The sequence below is a fragment of the Genypterus blacodes genome, unplaced genomic scaffold, assembly GCF_046128005.1.
Source record: "Genypterus blacodes isolate CSIRO-AG114 ecotype Tasmania unplaced genomic scaffold, CSIRO-AGI_Gbla_v1 ptg000067l_1, whole genome shotgun sequence".
In the NCBI taxonomy this organism is placed as follows: domain Eukaryota; kingdom Metazoa; phylum Chordata; class Actinopteri; order Ophidiiformes; family Ophidiidae; genus Genypterus; species Genypterus blacodes.
Window position 1 is genome coordinate 11,268,392 of NW_027466879.1, and position 20,236 is coordinate 11,288,627.

At 42.5% G+C, this 20,236-nt stretch overlaps 1 protein-coding gene across 2 annotated transcripts in view; it reads left to right on the forward strand.

Moving 5' to 3' along the window:
• The window catches only part of ntrk3b (neurotrophic tyrosine kinase, receptor, type 3b), a 138,846-nt gene that overhangs the window by 51,944 nt on the left and 66,666 nt on the right, over positions 1-20,236 (forward strand). For both annotated transcript variants that reach the window (XM_076155344.1, XM_076155343.1), the window contains exons 4-7: positions 6,711-6,779; positions 17,144-17,298; positions 17,915-18,057; positions 19,227-19,368. In XM_076155344.1, coding sequence (XP_076011459.1) covers positions 6,711-6,779; positions 17,144-17,298; positions 17,915-18,057; positions 19,227-19,368 — 509 coding nt within the window. The remainder of the gene's footprint in view (positions 1-6,710; positions 6,780-17,143; positions 17,299-17,914; positions 18,058-19,226; positions 19,369-20,236) is intronic.

Genomic DNA, 20,236 nt, shown 5'->3' on the forward strand with positions numbered 1-20,236 from the left:
CAATTTCTCCCCTTTATGAATAGACAAAATGAATGTAGGAGCTGTCCGATGCAATCTGCTGCTCTTTACGATCCAGGCATGCCTCTTTCGTTGGTTCTCAAACTGTGGTACATGGGCCACATGTGGTACTTCATGTACTCAAGCAGAAGAATGCAAACCTACTAAATTTTGAAAAATGAGGAAATGTACTTCACCACAACGTGTTTGAAGCTGATCTAATCTCTTTACCTGATAATTTAAAGAATATACAAGCCAGACAATGCAGTGCCACAGAATATGCAGACTGAGGAAAGCAAATCCACTGTATGGGACAAAATCAAAATTCAGAACTTGAAGGTACGATATGAGAATGTGCAGTGGCGGTGCTCTTGCCACAATGCTGTAAATGGTTTCCAAGGTTCCCCTTCCATCTAGCCAGCCATTAGCTAATAACTGCCTCTGTGAGCCTGAACAAGGTGCATGAGTGACAGCAAAGACAGGGCTTTCTGAACCTTTTAACCAACTGTATCAATTGCCACTGAAAATGGATCACAACCATCAAACCCACACAATGGCCAATGCTTTGGGTTAAATGCACACAACTGATACAGGGAGAAGTTCACCACTTAAAGTGCAAGTGCACTTAAAGTGCAAGTCTGCAGAGTTCCACAGTTTGCTTGCAGATTCAGGTTTTAAAATTTGGGTGGCGTCAGTAAATGAATATCATTATCACATCTCTCCGATGATATAGGCTCCTCAATGTCATTGTGTGTAAATCTATTGTTTAGGTATAGGCCTTATTGTTTGTTGTTTGTATTCAAATCAAGCATCAAGCACTGCATCAAGGCCCTGAATCTGATCGGGCTGATTATGGCTATGAATCCATATTAATCACCTCCAGGTGCATGGTTTCATGGGCTTTTGTCCTCATATGAAAGACAAATTAAGACAAATGTGTTATTTTTAAGTTATTACTAACTTCAAAACCGTACATAAATGTAGATGCAGAGAATAACAAATGAACAGCACATACTGAACCTTATGTTGACCCACCTGAGGATCTATGCTCACCTGTAGAAGAGCCCAACCAAAGGCCCAACACAGATGTTCTGAGCAGGAGGGATTTACTGCATATGGCAGCGCAGGCGTAATGGGGTCAGCAGCAGCATAGGGGATAATAGCTCCAAATACATTAATCTAGGTCAAATTAAGTTTCAGTTTATTTTATCTCCCACTCGCTGTCTCATTCGCGTGTGCTGAGGACGGGCCCCTGGCTCCTTCACAGGCACTGACAAAGAGCTCCCACTGTGGGTGTGCAAGAAGGAGAAAACAAAAATAGTAAGAGACATGAGAGTCAAAATGGTGTCAGAAACAATGCAGTCACGATTCCGTCCCACTATTTATCTGATTGTTGCAACTGCGTGGTGAACTTCTATATATAAGGAATAGAATTGCCGCTCAGGGATCAATAAAACTATGCTTTCTTTCTTTCTTTCTTTCTTTCTTTCTTTCTTTCTTTCTTTCTTTCTTTGTACCATATGGCAGAAATAATAACAAATGGTTCATCTCACCGCCCTCAGCGCCCATGAGTGACGTTGGTGAGGTGGCACTTAGATGTTTTGTGTGCACGAGGCGACGCTCGGTTCAAAACGTTTGAGAACCACCAACCTCAAACACATGTCAGCAAGGTCATCTACCATGCTCAAGGGCACTTCAACAGCACTTCCAATGTCAAATGCTGTGTATGATTGAGCCCGGATGGATGGTGTAGGAGAAACTTGTGTAAAGAGGCAGAAGAGAGGAACTCTGCTATGAGATTAATGTAATACATGAACACATTTTTCAGAGATTAAAGAACCGACTATTTTTAGCCATCTTCCCCAGAGCCAAACTTACCTATGCCTGATGCAGATTTAGAACGAATAATATTCTCTATTATAATGAAGCCATGGCTGTTTGAAGTTTCTCCTTGGCTGTGGGATGAAATGAATTCCATATGGTACCCTGGGCACAATTTATGAAATTCACTCAGTAACTTTGATTTCCAAGTGATTGAACAGCCCAAGGAGAGAGAGTTTAGGCAGATTCATATTCGTTCCTTCATCAATAATACTATAAAAGTGTCGTTGTACTGAAGCGCATCGGGCAGCACATCCTGAGATATTTTGAAGTTGGCGTTGTTGCTGTTAAGAACTTTTTTCAAGAAAGATTTGATTTCCCAATGGATCTGCTGATGCTATGATAGTAGATTAATATCATTACCAGGAGTAGGTTGACATTACCACTAAGAGCTCTTCCTTCCTTTTTCTCAAATCAAACTGCCAGACCTCAAATCATGTGGTAAGTGCAGGGTGGTCAGAGTGAAGATTAAGTCTGGCAAGTGCCAGAGAGCAAGGCACTGACCTCTGAAATCGATACAGAGGCTTAGATTAACCCTGCACTTTGACTCGCACGTTTAGAAAGGGAGAGATGCTGGGAAGGCACAATAAAAAAGTCAAAAGTCAACAGACTAATTATAGTCATGCAGCTGTCATATTCGGGCTGATTTCAGTAAATTGTTAAGCGACTGCAGAAACGATGTGGAGGAAATTTCACTGGTGTGAGCTTGTTTACCGTATGCATCAGTGATAACGCCCACGGCAACAAGTGTCATTTTTTCACTCGAGCATTTAACACTGTAATGATCCCAAACATACAGTTTTTTTGCTCTTTTAGTCTGCCTATGATCTAGACGTTATGTTTTCTGTTTCTATTTTCACGATTTTAATCTCTGTTATTTTTACTTCATAGTATTCTTCAACTTCAACTGTTATGGCTGAAGACATCTTACCCTGCATGATGCAATATATTCAAGGATCACCAACATTACAAGAGACATACTGTACCGTAAATTAAGGGTCAAAGGTCACTGGGCCCAGACAATAAAGAACTATCAAGGGGGTTAAGTTGTTGGAACAATTGGTTTCCACCCTGTGCCAGAGCCACAGCTGTTCCGGCCGGATCTGCATATCTCGACACACTTTCACATTCTATCACTATGTGCATTGAGGCGGTGTGGCATGCATCAGGTTTCTGCACAGACAGATTGTGCACTGGACCAGTAGACCATGAGATAGTTACACTAGCCAGGATGAAAAGCATGAAATATGTTCTGAGCATCAACAGGCAGATCCGTGCAGCGCTTCCCTGAGGATGGAATGGTCCTGATTAGAACGTGGAATTTTGCACTCTTACATATAATTCACCCGTTTTTAATTGTGACCTTCCAGCTAGAGCCGTGCTAACAAGATGACTGTGCTGCCATTCAGTCACACTCACAGCAATACAGATGAGTTTTTTCCTCAATTATAGATCAGTGCCAAACTGGTACTTGGTGATTAAAAAGAAAATAATTCTTTCATGTTTATTTAGCCATATTTGCTTGTGCTCAGTGCCAGTACCTCTGTTTATGAAAAAGTCAATCAAATCACATTGGAATAGACATTTTTTTATTGATTAATTCAGATATTAAGGGCCTGCACCTTCTGTAGACATCTGATATTTCTACCAGCAAATAGAGGGTTAATGTGACATCATCCCCTAACATTCTGTCTTGTTTTTGGCATGAGCAGCATTCTAATGACAGGGGTCTCATTGGGATCTGAGTAATTTCATATCTGGCGCCATTATTTCCAACTAGTGGAAATTAGTGCATGTGGCTTTTTAATGAACAAAATACCAAATGCCACAAAATCAACATGAAAGACAGAGAGGAAGTAGTTCAGACTTCTTGCAGCAAATATTTGCACCTCCTCATCAGGCTGACGGGAGGCTTGGTAACATCCGTATTGCTGATCTGGTGCGACGCCTCTCTCAGTGGCTGTCTGGTTCTCCTCTGTGTGGTCTTGAATGTCAATCGCTCGTCGCCTCCCCACCCCCCCTCCTCACCGACAGTAACCACCACTGGTGCCGCACTAATTAGCCATCCCTCCCGAGTAGCCGAGCCGTCCCAGTGGCATCTGCGCCAAACGGAATTATTAAAGGAGGAGGGAGGGGGGAGGAGCTACACCACCTCCGCAGAGGAGCAAACACCCCCCCGCCGTCGGTTTAGTATTCACCCGGTCACCCTCAGGCCGGAAAGGAAGGGGCGCCATCAATATTAACACCTGCAAATACCCAGGGGTGTGCGATGCTCATGCACATTTTCACCCAAACCAATGAAATTTTCATGCGTATCACACAATGATCTTATTTGAATGGGAACAGTCTCAGGAGCTGCCAAGGTTTCTTGTTCCATGACAAGCTGTGTTGATGCTGTGTACAGTGGGTTTCTGAGGAGGTGTGTGTAGAGGTGTGTGTGTGTGTGTGTGTGTGTGTGTGTGTGTGTGTGTGTGTGTGTGTGTGTGTGTGTGTGTGTGTGTGTGTGCGTGCGCGCGCCTGTATGTCGGTTATTTGTCCTCTCAGGCCTGAAAGCAGAGCTGCCTAGCTTCTAAATAGATTAATTTTCTACACCGCTAATTTTTTAATTTAATAATCAATACCCCCCCACCCCCTCCTCAGCTCTTGGCCTGCCTCACCTCCTGTCTTTTGGCATTCCGTTGCCTTTGATGGCTTATTTGCTGATTTGTTTATATATTTATTAATTCACTTACCCCCCCAATCCAATTTTAGTTGACATTTCTTGTGGAGAAACGAGGGATGACCTTTGAAAACAGAACACTTCCTGCCAGAGATGTGAAAGAGGTCTCACCCTCTCCTCTCCCCTCTCCTCCTCTCCTCTCCTCTCCTCTCCTCTCCTCCTCTTGCTCATACCGTGCCAAGAGAAATACAGGGAGGAAATAAGGAAAGGAGGCTTGCCAACCCAATGATATACTGTAGGCACATAATATACTGTACTTTGAGAATGTTTTAAGAAAAGGGCATCAATTCAGACTACTTCAAACTCTCACTGTCTGAAGGTTTGCGTTTTCTGTTGGCTCACAGGCGAAGGACTTCACAGGCAGCCTGTCCTTTGTTCCAGGGCCTCTGTGGTACCCTGAGATCCATACAGTGAGGCGTTGCTGCTCTTCATTTTTTGGGTACATAGTCACAACTGTTTAAAGCTCAGAGCTGCAGACTTAGAAATAGATCATTGCGGGTGCTGATGTGAAGCCCTGAAATCTCAAATATGTGGAGGAGAACGCTGGTGCCTGTTTTACGTTGGCCGTGCAGGAAGCTGCCGGCCGCTGTGACGCGTTGTTTACTACGAGCCACGCTGCACCAAACTGTCTGCATACAGCCACACCGGGGCAGTTTTGAATATATTTAGATAAACATCTGTGTTTGCTCTGTGGTTAAATGTGTGTGTGTGTGTTTGTGTGTGTTTGCATGTCTGTGGTCTCCTCCTCTAATGTGGGTCTATTTTGGGGTCTATGATTTGACGTCAGTGTTGAGGCACTACATCACCTAATGAGTTGCTGTTTGCTGACCCCACCCCCCACCCACTCACCCACCCACCCACTCTCTCTCTCTCTCTCTCTCTCTCTCTCTCTCTCTCTCTCTCTCTCTCTCTCTCTCTCTCTCTCTCTCTCTCTCTCTCTCTCTCGCTTGCTCTCCCCTCGCACTCCATGCAAATAATCCAGCTCCTCTGGGAGAGCTGATTTTCTTCTTTTTAAGGTGCAGTTTCATACAAACATATTCTCATACCGGCTATCGAGAGCAGTTCTGTGTACACACGAACGCACACATCTAGATGGCAGCACGTGTGTATACACTACGTGTGACGCAGTTGTTGTGTGTGTTATACGTGTGTGTTATACATGTCCAAGTCTGTACGTCTGTGTTTTGTGTTGTGAATGTTTTATGCGTGTGAGCATTTGTGGCAGCACAGAAAATCAGAAAGACGTGCAACACACTTGGCTCCCTTTTGCCATGGCAACTGCTGGTTACGAGAGCATCTAACAGGTCTCCCATACAGATTAAGCTCCTGTGAGTGTGTGAATGGAAATTAATGAAATGATCTGAATAAGATACTGTAGATATATGGCTGTGTGTGTGTGTGTGTGAAGGATTTTTGTTTAATCATCCACAGCAAAAGTTGTCATGTTTTCCTCCTCCTTGTAATTGTTTAATGCTGAAGGGGTTGATAATGGAACCTAATGGTGCACTTGGCCAATCTGATGTCAAAACTCTTGGAGAGATGTTGTATTTTTGAATAAGTGACAGATGCCTAATGTCCATATTCAAACTCATTCAGGGTTCTGGTTAAATCACTTGTAAATCTCTGGACATTTGCGATTGAATTTAGTGGCTTTCAGGGCCCGAGGGTCCTTAAGTCAATTGAATTATTTGATTTGAAAGCGGTCAACTTTCTTTTATTGAGTTGCCTGAGCCCTACAGCTGCCCACAGCCAGACCTGTTTCCTCTCCTCTGTCAATAACACTTTGCCTTGTTTTTGTCCATTATTGAAACCTATATTCGTTTACTACTTACTCTATGTTTTCTTCATTATTCAATATAGTTTTCTAGCTTTTTTTTCTCCCAGTGTTGCTGAATTCAATCTGCCCTCTCATGTATGGATGTAATGGAAATGCTGTGTGGTTAAGCCAAAGAAAGATCATTTCATGGAAGGGCAGCAAAACGTAAAGAAAGATGAACTGTGCGTCTGAAACCGAAGGGCGTTGCAGCTAAAAATGGAAGAAAGACAAAAAAACAAACAAATAAAAAACACGTCAAACATTATGTATTTACCTCTTGTTTCCTTTCTCTTGCAGAAACCTGTCAAAGAATCCTCTCAGCACTCTATCATGGCAGCTGTTTCAGAACCTCCAAATCTCCGAGCTGTAAGTCTTCCTCCCTCGTGTGACTTCACCCACTGAACTCCATCCCTCTCTTCTGCCTTTTTTTGTCTTTATTTTATTAGTGCAATTCATCATAGCTCTCCGCACCACCGTCTGCCTAGGTGCCCAATGTCTTCAGCATGTGTGATTACAATTCCTGTCTGTGTTTTACAAAACCTCTAATTTGTTGCAGCACATGTGAGCAGAGAGAAGAACCGGCAGCTTAAACTGAATCTATAGGCGAGCATAGTGGCACTGTGATCTTAGAAGTCATTTGCCATCTTAATTAACACACACAAAGGGAAATGTAATGGTCTGTTAGGAGGAGGGAGTCCGACCGCATTTTCTTGTTTGTTATGAATATTTTAGCAATCACAGTGTTTATTAAATGAGTTCTCTGCCTCCCCACCGCTGAGCGAGAACATTACGACGCCAGACTAGGCTTGTAATACTCACATTATTAAGCCTGTCAGCATTTTCCATCATTCCAACCTTTGCAGTGCACTTGAACACAGCCACTCCGGTACATAAAGCGTAGGTATAACAGGATTTGATACAAGTCACAAACTATTTCAAGCAGGCCTCCTTATTGTGCTATTTTCAGAGGTAGAAGCAGGGCAGGTCCTCTGAGAGAGCGCAGCACAATGCTGATCTGGGGTAGTCCTGTTTCAGCACACTTTAGCAGCAAGCAGAGCAGAGGGAAAGCCCCGCGCAGATTGACACTTTACTCTAACATATCTGGCAGTGGTGAAAGAACTTAACTGTAGTGAAAGCAGTATAACCACAATGGAAACATTTGTGCTAAACTCTACTTAAATGAGACACATCATTATTTTTAATCTCCTTTACTTTCTGTCATATGTGTTGGACATTAACGTTAAAGCTCAACTTTGTTTTGATTCGTCCTTTAGTCGTTTACATCATCATGTAACCAGGCCAGGTCAGGTGTGTGTGTGAGTATTTGGCCAATCAACACAGAGCCTTTGAAAGATGCAGCACATACATAACAGCGTGTCTTCACTGCACAGCGGTGTTGCAGCAAGGGAGAACAGCGGTGGATCAATATCTCTTCTATTAAAGGTGTTATGATAGAAAATAACATACAGATCAGCTGAAGGAATACTAGCAGTAATATCAAATGTTCAAATGAAACTTAACATGATGAGTAAAGGTTCAAGTTAGAATATTCGATTTTTGTCATCTACAAGTTTGGAAAGAAAACATTTTCAACGCCTTATTGAAACTTTTGGATTAAAATAAAACTGATTGACATATATGTAATTGCTTTCAGATAAGCGTAGGGATTACAAACTCCTCAGGTTGACTAAATTCACCACCAGCCTTCTCTTCCTTTCAAAAACACATAATATCAAAATGCAGTGGCTGGTTTTGCTCGTATTTTTTTAAACAGCACTTTAAAGCAACATTTAATGAGCTTCTGACATGTTGAATTCAAAAGTTTAATCTGCCAGCCAACTACTGACTAAAGCCTTTAGATATTTTTTGTGCGGTAATAAGAACAACAATTCCCTCAAAATCGTGGTGGAGTAGAAGTACAAAATTGCACAAAACATAAATGCTCAAGTTAAAATTACAACTTCCTCAAAACTGCTCATTAGTTCTGTAGATGAAATCATTTTCCACCGTTTCATTTTGGGCATTTAATCCTGAGTAAAGTCCACACGTTATTACAAAACAGCCCATTCTCAGCCTTTGTGTGTAGGCAGCAGTTCACACCAAACCCCATACCACTGTTACACAAATGTCACTTTCCTTTAGGCCTTTATCAGAGGCAGATGGGTCTCTGAATCTCTTACTGTGCCTGTTATATGCTTGTGAAATCTCATCCCTCACTCCAACATAGAAGTTCTGCACTTTAGCTGTCTCACCAAATGTCCGTTATTTTTCATTTTCTAGAAACTACTTTGACATAAGCAGCTTCCTTTTATTAGCGCTGCAGCATCTCAGCTTTTCTATCCGGATGCTTCCAAAGTACGTAATGATTTTATTTCTTTTTTGCTGGCTGCTTCTTACATGTCACTCAGATCAGATCGGATCAAGGCCGTTTCGCCCTCGCAGACCCACAGTGAATAGCGGTACATCTAGATACATTCACAACACGCAATCAAAGCTACTTTCAGACCCTTCCCTACACAACTCACCATTTCAATCTCACAGGACGCAATTTGCTATGACATGCAATCCAGTTTCTTCCCGAGCGACCCTTTTTAAATGTGTACAAATGGCGTCTTTGTTGTCCTACATGAAAGGCAGGGCCAGAGTAATGGCAGTGTTTTGCTCGTGAATACTGATGAGGAGTGAGGGGTTTGTGTCTATTCCATTTGGTGTGTTTGGATAAGAGGTGTCAGTTGGAGTGGCGTGGCGGCACAGACGTGGGCTGAGGTGTTATGCAAGAAGGAAGCCATGTGGAATCAGGCCTCACTAATCGGAAATGAGTCAGTGTATCATGAGCGGACCTGGCGACGCGTCCCTGACATCATTACTCCCTTCACCGTCTCGGCGTGCTCTCCCAAACCACTTTAACTCTCTAAGTCAATCAAGCTGAATGAAGCAAGGTGGCTATTGCGTTTAATTATTAGAATAATGCTCAATGCCACACCGATGATAAGTGCCCACCCAGGGTGCTAAACCACACTGATATTATGTAAATAGAGTAATATCAAAGCAACAGAAGTAATTACTGTTTTTTGTGACAAATGAGGTGCGTGGCCTTTTGCCATGAAGCTGTCGCTACAACATGTTATCTCAGTCACTCGGCAGGGCGACATTAACTAATCCGGTTTTTATATGTGATGCTCAAACAGGAACACTGTGTAACCTGCTCGCTACACAGCGTTAGAACTGCACCGTGCTGTGTTTTCTCCTGGTTTCAGTCGGTCTGAACACAGCAATTGCAGCATAGGAAGGTTGTCTGACACGTCTTCAGATTCATTTAGTGTTGCATGTACTCCGGGCTCCAGTATTCTTCATGTGATGTGAAGCAAAATTTGGATTTCCAGCCGTTGCCATGGTGTACAGTCATGTCAGACATTCTGCTTAGCTTTCTATATGGCTAAAATGACGACACACTGCTTCTTATTGACAGATTTTTGCTTTTTTTCCTAAATAAACCAAGTCAACAGTCGGAGGATCAACAGCGACGCACGTCTGCAATAGGCAACCTGCACAATGGGGCAACAGTTAAAACAGAAGGAGAAAGACAACGCTCCTATCAGTCCACATTAAGTCCTTATCGGTCTGCCTTCATCAAACCAAGGGAAGTGTAACTGCATAACCGTGGTGTTGTTTTGCAGGTTGAGTGCACAGATATTTCACTCCCTCTGTAATATCTTAATATCAGTTACTGTGTCAATACTATCAGTTGGATCTCAATAATCTCAAGTCTATTGTGACTCCGGTGAAAAGGCCCCAACATCACATTGAAGCTCAACAATAGAAGTCGCACGCGTGTTGGCTGCAGATGAGACACAGATAATCGCCGCTGCCTCTTTGTCCGTGTGCCCTTTAGCCAAAGGACTAGCACTACCGCAGTGTGGTGCACAGCCCCACCACTCAGCAGGCTGAGGGAAGCAGCAGGGGTGACGGGGTGACTAAATGCTAAATCTGCTGCTGTGGCTTCCAGGGTGATATTATTGCAGATTATTCAAAGGCAGAATTAGCAGCAGCCACCAGTACCGCCGTCTTCATGGAGGCTCACCCTATCTTGTCAACAATAAAGTATAAATATTCTCTTTTTTTCTTATCTATCCGCCCGAGGAAATGTGCATCCCCAATCCCTTTTTTCTGTTAGCGCTTCTTTAATCCCAGCTCTCCGGGAGGCTGAGGACAACACAAAATCAAACATTTATGCCTCTTACTGCAAAACGGATTTTCTTAGAATATGGACTGAATTTAAATTGATCAAAACTATAATCGTTTGCTATTACTGCCAGTGGATTAGGAGGAATTAAACAGAACATTTCAAAGGGCTATCTGACAGGTGAATTAGCAGAGTTTAGCTTTCATTTTATTAGGACACAATTACACTTGGGGCAAACTCGTGCTGAGAAAATGCCATTTACACAAACGGCTAAAAACATCAAAGAGTGACACGCAAAAATGATAAAAAAAAGAATATTAAATATTAAAAGTGATGAGAAAGACTGGCCTCAGTAGCCGCTGTGATATTAGAGAGGTCACACATCAAACCACACACACGCTGTTAAGAGTGTGTGTGTATGCAAAGAGGAAGAATGTAGACGTATGTGCAAATGCAAATATCAGTGTGAGACTCAAGCACTATGTTTTTGTGCACTTTTGCTGACCGTAGGTGCGACTACCACCTGGCACAGCCCGGTGCTCTCTAATAGGGGTCGGAGCCGCATAAATACATTGTTAGGAGGACAAGCACAGCATCAGCAAATGGAGCTTGCTTCAATTACAGACAAATGCATCTGCTCCTCTCACTCCCCTAAAAGCAGCCAGACGTCCAGCCTGGTTGTACTGACGCGCCGCTAATGGGCCGGGAGGAACGCTCAGGTTGTAAGAGTAAACTGTGTTTGTAGGAGGGAAACTCCTCCTGTCCGGGATCTCAGTAGAGCTGACATCTTACATAACTGTACATTAAATGGGATTGATTTGTATTCTATTATGAGACCTTTGCAAACACACGGAGCGAAAATAGACCATTTAAGTATCTGTCTGCTCTTGTTGTGATTGGTCAGCGGCATCAGGCAGAATTCTGACAAGACGCTTGCCTAGTGCCTTGTCACGGGGCGTGTCTAACTATGTGTGTTACAAACTGATGTGAACGTGTTAGGGAAGCAACAGTCTATTCAGAAGCATTTCAAGATTTATTGGTTCGTCTTAAGCAGTAAACAGAAATTGTCGCATTTTTTCAACAATATAGTTCAACGTTGAAGAAACAATATATGGTATATGTGGCACTTATTTAAAGTTAGAGGCTAATGCAACACACTGTCTTGTCAGCAGGCTACAGGCTTTTTAATCATCAGAGAGGAAGGCCCATCAGGCGCATACAAACAGCTGTGGTAAACAATCATTATGATTAACATTATGTTTATATGCTCCTATTAAATGATTACATTGTTGTACATTTAAACATGAAGTTAGACGTGTCCTTATTTGTAAATAGGATCTTGCAGGTGGAATGTTTCAGGATAATATAGGCAGGAGAGACAGACAGTGTTTTATAGCACAGCGTGGCTCCTGTAAGGCACGACATTGCAGCAATAAGAACAGAAGACTGAAGACTGTACATTTTGGCCTATATGCAGACCTATATCTCTAAATATAGATATTTGACTTTGTGTACAAGCCCCGATCCATCACTCTCGTTGTAAACTACACTGTAAAACCCTCTCAAAAAAAAATCTATCTTTCAAAAATATACGAGCATCCGAAGAATCCCTGTGAAAATCTTTGACTGTGGTAAAAAAAAGAAGGAAAATTGGCAGAAAGTGAGCAGAAGCGGCGTCACTTTGGCCATTTTTCCTCCCTGAAGCCTTTCCTGACCTGACTCGGGTGTCGCCTCTCTTCTAAATGATTGCGGTGCAGGTGGTGTTGTCGATAAGGCAAAGTCAGGTCTGGCTCTTCAGACAAATTATGACATAGTAGTTGAAAAACGAGAGCCTGCGGGGATGCTGAGTGGCCAACTGGCTGCATTCAGTGACGGAGCACAATGTGGATGTATTTATTCACACTCACAGCTGACTTTATCCGTGACATAAGCGGGAATGCTGGGTTAGAATGCTGGAGTCAGTCCAACGGCAAACCTGGAGTGTGGTAAAACAATGACACACATTTTGCACGGCATGGTGAAAGCAATTGTGTTCGAATGTGTGCGAATTTTGCAGTATCAGGGGGAAAATGCTTATGTTGTAAAAGATGTTGCTGACGAGAAGTGCATGAGAATTTACATTGGCTGAGTCGTGTCTCCATTTTCTCTCGCATTTATCCACAGCGCTCTCTGGATACTATTCTTTCTCTAAACATATCTATCCAACTAATACCTGACAGGCCCTTTGCAGCTTTTGGTTGGCTGAAAATGGAGGAGTGAGGAAAATGGAGGAAAAGCTGACATTTCTGACAGAAGTGCAGTAGTGATGTGGCGAGCATGCACTATAAAGTGAGGCCGTGCGTGGCTACATCTGTATACTCGCACCGCCGCCGCCTATGAATAGATGTCCAACTGTCAATCCGTTGTTTCCAGGTTTTTAGAAGGCAATCTGACAGTTTGACAGCCAGATTATCTCTTTTCTACTTTATAACAATAATCACATCTCTGGCCACACTTTGATTGACAAGTGATCTATGGGCAGGGCAGTGCAGAAACACTGCAGTAATGAGAGGTTTGCACCAAAGATGTCAAGTCAAAAATAGTTTTATTACACAAACCGAGGAGCGATTTAAAAACAAAATTGAATACGAAACAATTCATCGTACCGCAGAAGAGGAATTATAACACATTTCTGCTTGATAGGATGAACCCAGAAGCTTAACATCTGTCTGTGTTGACAAATGTGGGCAACGTTTTGTGCATGAGCGAGAATGACTGATTAAACCAATCCGGGCCTGAACTGAGACATATTACAGATAGAAGTAGTATTTCTACAGAACTAGCATTACCCAGGGTTCATGTGGGATTTACGAATATTCACTCACAATGTCTTTCATGGAGGAACACACACGGGATGAGCCTGAGTCTGTATTCACCCTGAATTGATAGATTCCAAGACTTCTGTCCCCTGATAGGGTTGAAATGTTGAGTTTTTAGCCCTGCTGCTGGTCTGCCCGAGGTTCTGCCGTGTGTTTGGATCAGCTGGTCTCCTCGCTGCCGAGGTGTGTTCAGTACTGCAGAGAAAAAACTCCAAACTGGCATTTACATAAACTGCTGCAGCCTGCCTTTGAGAGGCGAATCAAAGAGGGAATCTCTCCCTGAATCGTCTCTCCCAAGGTTGCTTCCTTTTCGCCCCCCTGACACCTGAAGGTTTTGAAGGGAGTCTTTCCTTGTCTTCTCATTGAGAGCTTTGGGCGGCGTCCAGAACCCTTTGTTGTAGGTGTATGTAAAGCCTGGCGAGACATTGTGGGATATTGGACTGTACAAAAACTCTTTTAAAGACTTTCTATTTGAACAGGAAAGAAGCATTCGAAAAGCACATAAATAAAGAAAAAACCTTAATTAATGCAATGCCAATTTAGGCTTGATTAATATTTTCACATGAGCCCTCTGCTACCTGAAGAGTGTAGTTGGTGATTTGTGGTGGAATTTTTACAGATACAGCAGCTTTGTACAGTATTAGGATCGCAGATGTCCTCCACAATTATTACAAATCCCTGGAGGTCCTCTGGTGTTATTTTTCTTATGTTTACAGGGGCGTACTCGTCTCTGGGGGTTTGCATGTGCTGCTCTGCCCCGTTCTAGCTTTGCATTTTGCTTTGGTAGCGATAATTCAGTTTTTTCTGAAAATCTGCTGTCGGTAACAAGGGTCACCCAAGATGGGGACTGAAATTCAGCAGAGTGACTCTCTCCACATCTTTCTATCCCTTTTCTTTCTGGCTATTTTCCCCCTCAGCGATTTCATTGAAAATGAACTTTCTAAGCAAGTGATTTCCAGCCCAATCTCAGTGCCTCCTATCCAGCGTTGCACCATAGCAGAAATGACATTAACCAACTGACAAACGGAGCGCCTACAGCAAGCAGCCGCATATCTCTGTGCCGAATTATCACACCGCTAGACATCACATTATTGCCTGCGTGGTATAAAAATAAAAATAAATAACAAAATAAGGCGATTTATTAAACACATAGGATTTAAGAATCTAAAATTATTCCTGACAACAGCACAAGCGGAGGATGCAAGCGTATTCAAGCTGAGATCAAAGCAAGCGAAGCAACAATGCAGAATATAGTTTATTGTTGCTTATGATCCATGGCTCGTCAGCCAAAGCACCTGTGTGTACATTTCCCAGAAAAACAGCCTCCGGTGGTGATGATCATTACCTCTCCTCTGGAGAAGCGGGGGGGAATCGTTAGCCAGCTTCAAGGAAACTGCACGCTGTTAGCTCTCTGTATCTGGGGTCACACTGCTGTTTGCTTTTGTTCTTTTCTAAGCCTAATCTGCTCTCCTCCAGACATTTATCAAGTTCCAGTTGTCACTTTGCCGCGTTTCTCTTGTTCTCGCATAGCTTGTTTTAGATGATGGCGCCGCTGTGAAAAAATCCTGCCAAGTCACAGGCCGGGCACACGTTTGGAAGCACGGCGGCTGCAGCTTTCTTCTTTCAGGGCAAAGTCTCGGCTTTTCTTAGCCAGATGTAGAGCAGCGGCAGACTGGCCCACATCAACTGTGCCCAGAGGAATAGTGGGTAATGTATGGAGGTGGTGGTTCTTATTAACAATTACCATAATTATAAGGAGGGGAAAGCCCAGACCGCTCTGCTCTGGTGAGCTTTGGGTCCCTCGCGATTCAACTGGTTCAGCATTTAATGAAAACCTTTTACAGTAAGATTCCCTCAGTGCTTCCATGTCAGAAGCTATGTACCTGTCTGTGCAGGGAGCAGGAGCTCTTTCAAACACGTCAGTAATAGATCAATGTGGCGTTCATATTCATATACATGCATAATGGATTCATTTTTGCCAGATGTTATTGATTTCTGTAAATGATTCACTTTGATTTCATTCATTTGGCTCCTCCATTAAGTTCTTCTTCTATATTCCTGTCACCTACAACTATTTCACAGGTGCAAACATTTCAAAAAGATATCTGTACCGCATTTAAGTTTTGATTTTTAATATTTATTTAGCCAGTTCAGTAGTAGTATGAGTATAGTACAGTAGTTTAGTGTGTTATACAGTGATGGGGCTGCTCTAATAGTGTTTTGGATCATGTGAGTGAGGTGAGATCCACCTGCAGGAATCTATTCTCATTACTTCATACAGCATGGCGGATGTCCTGCATACATTATTCATGCTCTCTGCGATATGTTATTGACCTCTGCCAAGGACATTTGGACAGGCATTCATCTTGACAAAATTGGCCAATCACAGTCTCCAAATTGGACATATGCAAAATGGAAAAGGTGGTTCAGTTTGGAATAATGCGGGTTCAGTGCTGTGGAGAGGAAATGTATGCGCAGAGGAGTCTAATAATACCTGGCTGCCGCTGGTGCAGTCTGGGAATGATAGCCTGAACGCTGCTTTGACCTTTGACCTTCTCGTATTTGCATTTGTACCGCGCAAGCCGACGCCTGTGCCCCCCTACTGTCTGTTGATTTAAGTAAATGCAACTATTCAATCAAAGCACAGTTCCATGCATGCGGTGCAGGGATAGACTCGGTGCTCATGCATAGGAATGGATAATTAGGCCAGCTGAATGTCTTTGTATCATATTCAAATATTTGCTTTTGTACTGTAAGAATGTTTGGTTGTTTACTGGTTGTTATGGTCTCTACACAAGTTAATATTTTGAGCCTGTTATGGCAGCAATTTGATTTATTTTCTTTTTTTCGAATGTCACAACACCTGTACCTGCATTATTATTGCAGATACAGGTGTGTGCGTGTATGTGTCATCGTCCTCATCGATGTTGTTGTTATTATCATCATTGTTGTTACCAGTATGTAATCTATCTCTGTCTCTCTTTACTCTTCTGGGTTTGGTACATTGTTGAGGATTTTAAAGGTCTCTCTCTGGATCGTAGTTCTCAATTATGAGTCACAATTGTAACAAATGGGTTTTCCGTCTTTGTAATTACTGTTTGCGGAGAGAGGAAGCCATTTTGAATCGTCCCTCCTGAGGTTTCTACAAAATACAATTTTCAGGGAGTTACTCTTTTGGTCTTCCCTTGCTTGGTCTGGGTAAGGAATCATTATCTGAGCCCAGGGAGCCCTTTGAGATGTGTGTGTCAGTGTGTGTGTATGATATTTTGGTTGAAATTGAACTTGGCTTGAGATCTGCTGAACCAGCAACCAATATTCAAAAAATATCTGCCTGAAATGATGCGGTTGCTGTCAATGTTGGAGTGTTGTCAATGTTTGCGTTGTTTATGATGAAGATGATAAAGTTTCCTCGTGCTTCAGTGTTTGTACAACTTGGAGGAAGCAGCTGACCGAAGCTCTTCCCTGCTAATGGCCTCTTGTTGATATAGTGAAAATTGCTATTGTTATTTGAGAGACTACAGTAGTTTGTGTTTGGTAGTTGCAGCTCTTATACAAGCTCTTAATACATCGGCCTGTCATCACTGATATTGATATTTTGGTTGTTTGCTATGCCAAGGTAATATCATTTGTCACATAACCTGTGTTTGTCTTGTGTTATTGATTATGTTGTCTTTTTATTGTGTTCCAAGGCGCCTGGACAGTGTGGTGTTTGACTGCGGCTGTGATATCCGCTGGATCCAGCTGTGGCAGCAGAGAGGAGAGGCCGGACTCCACACACAGCAGCTTTACTGCAGGAATGGAGCCTCCAAGATACGACTGCACAACATGTACATCCACAACTGTGGTAAGAGGAGGAGGGGGGGGAATAGGAGTGGAGAAGAGGAGGAGAGAGGAGGCAGGAGAGGGGAAGGGAGGCAGAAAGAAAAGGAGGAGGAGGAGAGGTAAACATAAGAATGGGCAAGAAGACAAGCAGGAACGGAAAGGGTTAAGATAGATGGATAGATAAAGGTGAAATAGGAGAAATGAGAGGAGGAAGATGGGGTGACGGAGGAAGGGGAAAAGGTGAAAATCAAAGGTGTGGCAGAGTTCAGAGGGTCAATGTGATGTGAGCAGCTTTTTCTTGATTCTGACACACGCTGGAGATTCGGCTGATATTATCTGACGGTGGTGACTCATCCCTGTGACATCCAGTGTGTGCGTGTGTGTATGTGTGTGCGTATGTACTTGTCCTAGTCTGTGTATGTGTCAGTGTAGTTGTGTAATTATCCTTTGTACACAATTCATTACATTAATGAAAAGTGATTAATTGATTTGGTGTGAAAATGTGTACACACTGACACAGGTGTGGGGGTGTGTGTCAACATGAATTTACTGTGAGTTGTGTGTGTGTTTCTGTGTGTGTGTGTGTGTGTGTGTGTGTGTGTGTGTGTGTGTGTGTGTGTGTGTGTGTGTGTTTTCAGATTTGCCAGAGATTAGTGTGAGCCACAGCAGTGTGTTGGTCATGGAGGGCGACAACGTGACGGTGAGCTGCAACGGATCTGGAGCGCCGTTGCCTGAAGTGGACTGGACCGTCAGCGGTCTACACTCTATTAACACACACCTGGTGAGACACACATACTTGGGCCTAGTTAGGCTCTCTAAACCAAACTCTGGTGATTCTCCATAGCTGGTGTCATCAACCTGGTCATGTGGATACTCTGCTTTCCCCAACAAACACAAGGACACACACAGTAGAATAACAAGCAACAGAAATATTACTACAGAAGTAAAATGTAAACCAGTACTGGCTGACATTTTGACAAATAAAGAGCCGTATTGTCGGCAGAACAGAGTGGTATGAGGAAGGGATGAATTACTATTATGTCTCACAAACATTTTTTTATATTCCTGCACAAAAGGGAGGCAAACACATTTTCAAATGAGATCAATGTGGAAAGAAAGTTAATACACGTGTAAATAAATCAGGCTTAGAGACAGAATGTGGGATGAAAGCTGATGTGACTCTAACATGTTTATCTGTGCTGTGATATCTCACTTTTCAGTTTGATTCTTTTGAGAAAGTAGAAATATAAGGCCAAATGATTTTCTTTAACGCCAGACTGGGCAATTATGATTTAATCTAATTTTTTTTGTTTTTTATTTTGTTTTTGGCCCACCATTTTCTCTGATTTAGTGTTCTGTCCATGTCAGGCCCTAGGTGTTCAGTTGGCATCACACAGTACATTAGAGCGTTTAATCCTGGCTACTTTATATGACAAGAGAGATCACAGCGTGTCAAGCAGAATAGAACACTTTTCTATTTGAAATTGCAGAATGCTGCTACTGAGCTTAGCACAGATTTGTTTTTTTGTTTTATTGTAGACAGATTATCATGAGGAGTGAAATGTTACAGCGATTGCACACACAGTATTTATATGCCCAAAGGTGAAAAGCTGCAAATCATTTTTTGGTGAGTGCCAGCAATTCACAATATTCTCCTCTCAGGCCTTATCACTGAGACATAAGACAGCCTTTACACTCTGTGTCTTTGGTCAAGATCACACCAGAGCGTAGACATAATTAATTTGAGATTCTCAGCGATAGAGTGAACTGCTTTATTCTTTTTTCTCCTCAGTAATTGAATCAATTAACAACTAATAGATTTTGTTAATGAAGTGAGTAAAGATGAAAAGATTTGTCATGTACGTTAATTGTACAGTGTGTGTTGCCATGTATCCAAACATCTCTCTCTCTCTCTCTCTCTCTCTCCCCTCCCCCCCACCCTCTCTGCAGTCTAACGTCTACTGGCCAAATATTCACTCCATCAACCTGACGCTTTTCAACATCAGCCGGGATGACAACAACTTCCAGCTGACCTGCATTGCTGAGAATGTGGTGGGAATGACAAACTTCTCCATCCAGCTGAATGTTCAGTGTAAGTCTCATATTTCCACTTCCACTACAAAAAAACTATAAACATTGTGAGGTGAAGCACAAAAAGGGTTTGTTGAAATGAATTACAGAACATAGGAGGCGTCATCCACACTGTGTCATGTATAGGAGACATGATGTCATCTCTGTGGCGCCTATGAAGTCATGTTAGACACATTATTGAAGCAATAAGTCATTAACAAAGATACTCACTCTACACGTTCTCCACAGACCAAATCTGACCTTGGAATCTCTTGTTGCTTAAATTTGCATCGTAATAAAACTAAAATGACCATTTTTTTAAATGAGTAAAACTCCTTAGTGCTTTAATATTCAAAGCCCATATTAATGCTACCCTTGTGGTCTGTGATTAAAGCACACATTTGTCTAATTTGACCTCATTTACATACTTGATATGCAAACAACTTAAGGCTCATGGTGAGGAGTTGGGATTTGGAAATGGCTTCTGTTTAAACATCAAAGGCTTCGTCGTGGTCTAAGATGTGTACATCACAATCACATCACCTCTTGACAACTTGACAAGTGCGTAGCAGGTTGTGTGAGGCAGGTTGTGCCAGACATTTCAAGCTGGGATACGTTGTAACTGGTGAAAGTTAAGTTAAGTTAACTTTACCCTGGGGTAAACAAAGCCAATTTTTGGATTGAATTTCACGCTTTATAAGAGGTAAAGGTTTAATTTGTTCTTTGCATATTTTTCAGGGTATCAAAAACAATTCTACCTCCACAGTGTTTCTGTAGTGTGCTGTATCATGGTATGGTTAACCCTGCCATGGAGGGTTTATAAAAGGCACAGCAGCTCTAATCCTCTTTCAAACGTGTCAGTGTGAAATGTTCTTTAGCCCAGGGGCTTA